Source organism: Mesitornis unicolor, unplaced genomic scaffold (genome assembly GCF_000695765.1).
Source record: "Mesitornis unicolor isolate BGI_N332 unplaced genomic scaffold, ASM69576v1 scaffold25581, whole genome shotgun sequence".
Lineage (NCBI taxonomy): Eukaryota > Metazoa > Chordata > Aves > Mesitornithiformes > Mesitornithidae > Mesitornis > Mesitornis unicolor.
In genome coordinates this window covers 11,445-19,281 of record NW_010166134.1, presented here as the reverse complement: position 1 = coordinate 19,281, position 7,837 = coordinate 11,445, and the positions used below count along the sequence as shown (strand labels likewise).

The following is a 7,837-nucleotide window of genomic DNA, read 5'->3' as shown; positions in this document are numbered from 1 at the left end:
TGTCGTTATCAACTTCAATTGACCTTCCTGAGTGTGGTGCAACTTTAATATCAAAATATTTGGACTGAAATTTAGCAAACCAATTCTGACACTGCTGTAGTTTTAAGGCATCTTCACCATACACATCACATCACTTTTTATGAGCTTGCACAGGGTTTTTTCTCTTTTGGAAGAAATACAGCAAAATAGTATGAAAATGTTCCTTTTAATTTTCCATTTTGAAATCAATGCCAAATAAATAATGGTTAATGAAATCATGCACTTTCTTTTTCTAAAACAAACTTGAACTGTCAGCTGTCAAGTTACATGATGAATTTGCAGTTTAAAATGAAGTTAGTTACATTTCAAGACATGCATGTCCATCTACTGAAAAAAACCTGCAATTACTTTTTGGCCAGGCCAAGGTACCTATTGGGGTAAGAAAGAATACAGAGACTGTTTTGTGCTCTTTTTTGTCATAGCAATATCTTTGGCCTTTCCAGAATGCACAGCTCTTTTCCTTGGAGGAAGATAATGTGGCTACCCATGTTGTGCTATTTCACACCCTTTCTCCAACAGATGGCATAGATCCTCACCTGTTCAGAAAAAGATGTTTGAAATAGTTTTGCCTTTTAAAAATAGACCCTAGCTATCAAATGGAGTAGTGATTCCAGCTCACAGATTGCTTTTTTTCAATGTTCATCCTCTATTTTTTCTCATTATTGGTGTTAGATGGTAACCCCTGTTCTGGTCAGGCTGAAAGTATGGACCTACTGTGGGTCAGCCTGTCAGATAGGATGGACAAGCTGATTTGTAATCCCTATGAATACTAGACATGGTATAGGTGCTTGGATATGATGGCATGACTGCCCACCCATGCATGTGAATACATAAATCGTATAACAATGGAAATAAAACATCGTGTTTGCTTTTAGAGATTAGCCAGAATTGAATCTAGGATTCAAATATCATTGAAGTCCAGAAGTAGAACCAAATGCTACAGCTACTTCCTCTTTCTATAAAGGACTATGCTAAAATCTGAATCCTAGGGTTGACAGAAGCCTGGCCGTTTTCTTGGTTCTGTTTTCTTTGAAGAGCATCATGGCTGTATGAAGAAGGCAGGTTGAATTCTGCTGTGCATGCACAGCTGTGGCCACCTCCTCCTCTGATTTTCATTCCATGAAATCCTGCAAGTTTCTCTTCAAGAATTTTCTTCTGTGTGATGTACAGCCAGTGAGCAGCAATACTGTTGCTGCCTAAGCCCAGAAACTTTCAGCTATTCATTGCCAGATCTACGAGTGGTTTGAAGCCAAATGGGGACAGGATTCAACATCGAGGAAGAGTTAGAGAATCAGTAAATACCATGCATGGCTGATCTTTAGTAAAAGAAGAGTGAGAGCTAAAACTGGAATTAACACAGAGTTTTGCAGATCTGTGTGGACTGACCAGTCCTTTACTGGACAAATCCTAGAGGGAGAACAAGGCATTTAGGGCCTCTTCTCTCTCAGCTGTAGCAGTGCAGAACAATAATGCTACAGAGAGTAATGCAGTCATGGTGTTGTAACTGAGAAAAGAAACAGCTCCCAAACCTTTATGATTTCTGTTTTAGAAGAGAATTTCTCTACCGTTATAGTGTAGGAAGCCTGGAACAGCTTTGACTGGGCAAGCCAGGCTCCAATAAACAATTCTATTCCTTTCTCACTTCATTTCTCATCAGTAGTGTTAGGAAGAAACACATGTTGACTTTCTTCAAGTTTGCCTTTCTCCAAAACTGTCACTTAATTCCCTCTAACCCCTTCTGTCAGCAGAGGAGTACCACACATTCACTGGCACATGTTCCTCTCAGCAGAGGAATGAAACACATCTTATTTCACATTTAATTCAGAATTTTTGTTGCTGTTGTTGCCATGCGGTTTGTCAGCCAAGCATAATCTTCTGGCAGAAAGAGACAGACAAACAAGATAAAGAGAAGCAATATACTTTGGTTGTAGCCCTTAAACTTTTTGAGTCAAGCAACATCACCTGGTCCTATTGCCAGTGAAAATAAGAAAAGTGCAAAAGCATTAACACATTAAGCCTTTCTGCCCAGAAAAGCAAAAAATAAATTACACAGAATGACCTCCAATACTAATTGCCATTTTAACAGCAATTTTCAGATTCAAAAGTAAGTGGAAACTACTGAATGCTAAGAAGCTCTTACAAGATTTCACAGTGTCAGAGAATCAGAGCTGAAAACACACTTGCTAGCTCACAAATAGCCGTAGCCATGCAATGAGCTAGGCAGAACACAACTTCAGGACCTGAGTCCTTCTTGGTGAAAGTACTAAATCCTTTCATCAGATCCCAAGCCTTCACATCCAATTATTGCTGTAAGCTGGTTTGGCCACTGTAATAATTTGAAGATCCCACAAATTCTAGGGTGTCATAGATGACTTGTCCAGGAGTCATTACTGAAGGGAAACATTTCCCTGTCCCTCCTCCCCAGCTTTTTCTAGGGCTTATCTCCAGTCTTCAGCCACAACTGAATAGAAAATGATTTAGTGAAAGAGCAGTAATTAAGGACCACGAGGAGACCAGAGTCTCTCCCCTGGACAACATGCCCAATGGGAGAGTCTTACACTTTGATGTCAAACACTGCAGTCAAGAAAAGGCTCTGCTAAGTGTGAAACCGGGACATTATTCTTCACCCTGAAGTGTTACAGAAGAGTTGTTTTGCCACAAAAGCATGTGAACCAATGGAAGCCAGAAGTTTTCCTGAGGTTTTCATAGGTCTTTAAAATAATCCACATGGAAAAATGTTTTTTAAAGTATGTTTCAGGTTTTCACCTGTACAAGCTGTGAGATAACTCCCCCGTACATTTCATTTCAATGGTTCATGTACAACAATAGTAGCACTGAATGTATTAACAAAAAAACATTTTTATTTACATAGTAATGGAATTTTGTGCTAATTCTGCCTTTCAGTGTTCCTGAAGAGTCCTAAGTGAGAGTCACATGCAAATAGACCAGGGCTGTAGAGGGTCCCTAGAGTGTGACACAGATAAATCAACAAGGAATCTAAATAATGTAATACATGGGTTTATAGGTTAAAAAAACAAACCATAGTTTATTTAAATGTGTAAAGTACTGGGGAGGGAAAAAGATTACATTGTACTATGGCAATACAGACAGCACATACCATAACAAGCTCATCCGTTGTAATGAATTCAGGCTACTTCTTCCAGCCTCCTAATCCGCTCGGTCACACAGATCTTTGGGAAAGGTTTGCTGTCAATTTCTCTAGGGGACTCCACACTACAGATTAATTTCCATCAGAATTTGCTGTCCTGTTTCTCTATGTCAGACTCAGGAGCGGAGCATCATCCTCCCGTCAGGGGAGACAGGTTAAATATGGCAAAACTTCTCATGCACTAATACCCTCTGTCATGGGTTAAGTAAAAGTAGCCTGATGGAACATCTGATCCCAGGTCAAATTACCAGGCTGTCTGCCTTAACCCTATCCCAGACATGGCTCATCACAGGGATGAGAAGCCTAAAGCAGTGGCGACTGAGAGAGATATTATGATAGTTATACAATGCCATTTCTAGACACAGCTTGTTATTTCAGGTTCTTCTCAATCCAGTCTTTGAATTGAAGAGCTTTGGTGTAGCCACTGTAGAGTTCTAGGCTGCAAGTTTTGTCATAACCCCAGCTCACTAATCCCATCAGGTGCCACCTTAGCTCAGGAGATGCTTTTCCTGGCAAAGTTATGGCTGCAATTCCACCAGTCTCAGCAGGGCAGATATTAGAAAAGGCTGTGTGATCTTGTTTGGCACAGAACATGCTGTCAGTGATGCTGACTTGGATCCCATTATCTTCATACTGTTGCTCACACAACAGTGAATCCACCATGCGAACAACTCCCATGCGGATTGTGTCATTCTTGTATCCAGGATCTTTAATGTCAGCCAATATTTTCCAGCCAGTAACCATTATTTTTAAATCCTCTGTGGATGAAGTCAAGTCGTGAGAAGATGACAAGCAAATCGGTTGAACACGACTGCTGATTCTGGCTTTGTCCAAGAGTTTCAGGATAGCTATGTCAGAATCAAGTAATATAGGATCATAATTGGGATGTACTATGATGGCAGAAATCTGAGGAGGAAACAGAGTAGGAAGAATTGTAGAGTTAACAGCAATGGCAAGTCAGCAGCACTCTTTCCATACTACTATAATACAAGTTTGTTTGGTTTGTGTACTTCTCTACCTTCCACTCCCAAACTGTTCTTTCACCATAGTGCTAACCCAAACGAGAAACATGCAAAGAGATCAAACAACTTCTGACTTTTTTTTCCTTGGGTTTCAGGACAGGAAAGCAGTCAAGGACATTTTCAGCAAATTGGGGAGTTAATGTGCAGTTCAAGTTTTTTCACTGTTTACTGAAAATTTACCTGCCATGTCATCTTCAGCCCGTAGAATTTGAATGGGGGGGGGGTGAATTAAAATGTTATCTTCTTACTGAAATTTGTCAGTCTTCTCATCAAAAAAGGATACTAGCAAAACATTACATAATACTGGGGACAAACCTTACTGCTAATTACCGTGATGAAACACAAGAAGAACGGATAGAATTCCTATAAGCAAATAGTGTGAAAAAAAAGGTCTGGAATTAGAGAAAGAAACAAAAAAGTTGGGGGTGGGAGGGAGAAGAATCAAATTAACTATGATTTCTTGGATGGAATCCATTAATTAAATCAAATACCCTGAGGTGCTATTTTTGGAGCTGGCATCAGACATAAACTTCTTTCGAGTTTAGAGCCTTGAGGCTGAGACGTGAAATACAGTCATGGTGTCAAAGCAGCACCTAGACCACTACTGTTTCCCTCATAAATTATGCTAATAACTTTATTAGTTAATAATTAATTAGTTATTAGACTGGCGTCTCTTCTACTTTTTTTTTCTGGCAATATCACTGGCAATACCTGGTAATATATCTGGCAATACCCATGGAACCTGAGCTATTTTCTTAGTGATCTGTGTTAGGAGGTGAACATATGAGCTGGACAGTTTTGGAGAAATCTAATGAACTACAGCATGTGCCCTCCATGTGCCATGACAGTTCTGTCAGTTGAGTCTCTAGAGATGCATTTCAGAGAACAGTGTGTAAAACAATATATTGCTTAAAGGATGTCTTTTTCTCCCCATATGAGATGGGTGTGATCAGCATCTGCTTGCTCATAATTTTCTGCTCCCAGCAGACATACTCACCCGCAGGTTCTGGATGGTCTTTTCATCCCTGTCATCATCTCGGTAGAATTTGCCCAGAACCACCTTGAGCTCTGCTGTCTTGAGCACAATGGTCTTGCCCAGGTCAGTGACGCAGTGAGCAGCCACCACCACAGTGCGCTCGTTCACCAGGGCCCCGCTGCAGATAAGGATCCAGGCCCCTTTCCGCAGACTGTTCTCCTTCTCCCCGTTGGCTGTTCGATAGATTGCTGCTTGCCAGGGCCACCTGGTAGCATTCACCGTCTTCTGAAGGGTCGTGTTTTCTGCTTTTCCACAGACTGAGGAAGCATAAACCAAAATGAGGTAATACCATTTCCCTACCAAAGAATCTGAATATCACTCTTGATTCTTGCTTACAATGTGCCAAAAGAAACCAAACTGCAATGGTTAGCACGAGGGACAGCTAATTAACGTCTGTCTCCAACCTGCACAATTATAATAGGAGTATTTTATATAGCTTTTTAAAAAAAATAAATTCAGTTTTTCCAATTTCTGAATTCCTAGCTGAAGTAGGAACATGAATTTAGCACTTGAGCACGTGAATTTTCATGACAACCTTATGAAGCTGCACTATAATGAGATGACTAAAAAAATAAATAGAAATAACACCCCTGATTCTTCCTTATAATAAAACACCATAAAGTCAGCAGTGCACTAAAACTTACCCTAGGGAGAGTAATTGTGAGGTCCTCTCCTAGAACTGAGCTTAGCACACAGTAGTTCATGCCTATGAGAACAGACTTGTCTTGCAAAAAGAACCTTGAAGCAAATGCACCTAAATCAACAGCCACCCCGGAAAAAGAAAAATCTCTTCTGTCTTCTAGGAACATCTTACCCAGGCTCAGACCTGGAGTAGAATCTCCTGTATTAGGAAAGTTCTACTTCAGTTGAAAGAGTCACATCACGTGGTCACATTTTTCACTCTTCCTTAGGACATTTTTTTTTCCTGGGATGTAGTGTGTGCATGCCCATAGTGAAAAGCATTGACTGAAATACTTCTCAATACATGAGACGATCTCAATGCAAAACCACAAACAAGAACTCTACTTTGCACAGTTTGCCTGATGTCAGTAGTGGGTTGTACCAGATCTTGTGATGTTCCTCACCTGACTTCCTCTGTGCACTAGCTATGGATACGATCTTATCCGGACTTACAGTTTGCAATATGAACACTTCTTTAGCAGGGTATATTAAAGGAAGAACCTGTTTCAAATGCAGACTCTCCATTCTATTGCTTAGGCTTTGATATTTTTGTCAGCTGTGTGACAAAGTATAGTGATGAAAGAAAAAATCACATTTGCACTAAATAATACAGGAAAACATGAAGTGATACTAGGAAAGCATTTTCAAATCAGGAGAGAAACTCAGTACACCTTTTGCTCAATAAAAGAGTAGCAAAATTGATGGCAAATTACAGTGCTGAAAGCTTGGTCCCTTTAGCATCAACTGCACAAGTTCTACTGGTTGATAAAAAGAGCCATATATCCTCCAAGCTTTATTGCTTCTACCTCCCAGCTGGAAGAAAAGGCAGCCTACACCGCTGGGACTCCCTAATTATCTCAGATGAATACAGATACTGTTCTCCCCTCCACCCAGAGACGTGTGCATTTTTTCCCTAAGACACTCACTTGGAATACACACAGGGGCTCTCCCACTCCATTTTCCTGTCTTCAGACAGGTCCTCCTGCTGCTACCCAGGCGGCGGTAGAAAGGAGAAATGCACTCATACTGGAGCTGAGTGTGCAGATGCCGGTACCCTGGGGGCAGGTCTCCAAATGGCAGCGCTGGCTTCTTGGTTGGATACATTTCAAGCTTTTGCTTGCTGAATGCAGATGAGTAAAGTTGATGCAAAGGTGTTTCCCTGTTTCAAGGCACAAAGAACACAAGGTAATAATATTACAAAAGCAATCATTGCCATAGCTGTATCTCCAGCTGTGTTGTCATTTAAAAGCATATGAAGTTTGCTTGTGAAAGAATAAGGCAAAAATATCATTACAACATAGTTTAGCAATACTCCCATTTATGTCCCAGCTATTTTATTTACATATATATGTACACATATATAAATACACATATGTTTATAAATTTTCTATTTGTGTCTCTTTTTTTTCATTTTACAGTTTCTGGATTGCAACCAGTTGCCTCTGAATGTTTAACAGTTTTTACCATTCACAAAAGGACTGAGATACCATGTTTTTAAATAAAGAAATTATACTGGAAGTTGGCATTTCCGTAATTAGTTCTCACTAGAGAGGAGTTAGGCACATCTTTTCTCCAGTGAACACTTTAATAGGCAGTATTAGGAACCGATTCAGATTAAATCACGTTGATAAAGTTGCTTGATTTAGCAATTAACCACTATAATTGCCTCACCATGGAGATTTCATAAATGCAATAATCACTAAGCTTCTATTTAGAAATTGCACTGATTAGCTGAAAGATGGCATATAATTAAAAAATAAATAAATATATGCACCAGCCTAGATATGGACAATATCGCTAACTCCAGTCATACTCAAGTCTTCATCTTCATTAGAACTTGTCCCTTGCTCTAATGTTTAAAAGAACATCTACAGAATACCACTATGTATA

The 7,837-nt window shown here is 39.8% G+C and overlaps 1 protein-coding gene across 1 annotated transcript in view; it reads right to left on the bottom strand.

Moving 5' to 3' along the window:
* Positions 1-3,336: 3,336 nt before the first annotated feature.
* The window catches only part of LOC104548760 (inactive serine protease PAMR1-like), a gene marked incomplete at its 5' end in the record, with an annotated part of 10,716 nt that continues 6,215 nt past the window's right edge, over positions 3,337-7,837 (bottom strand). The window contains 3 exons of the mRNA XM_010194865.1: positions 3,337-4,114; positions 5,228-5,523; positions 6,874-7,106. Of these exons, the coding sequence (XP_010193167.1) occupies positions 3,578-4,114; positions 5,228-5,523; positions 6,874-7,106 (1,066 nt within the window). The remainder of the gene's footprint in view (positions 4,115-5,227; positions 5,524-6,873; positions 7,107-7,837) is intronic.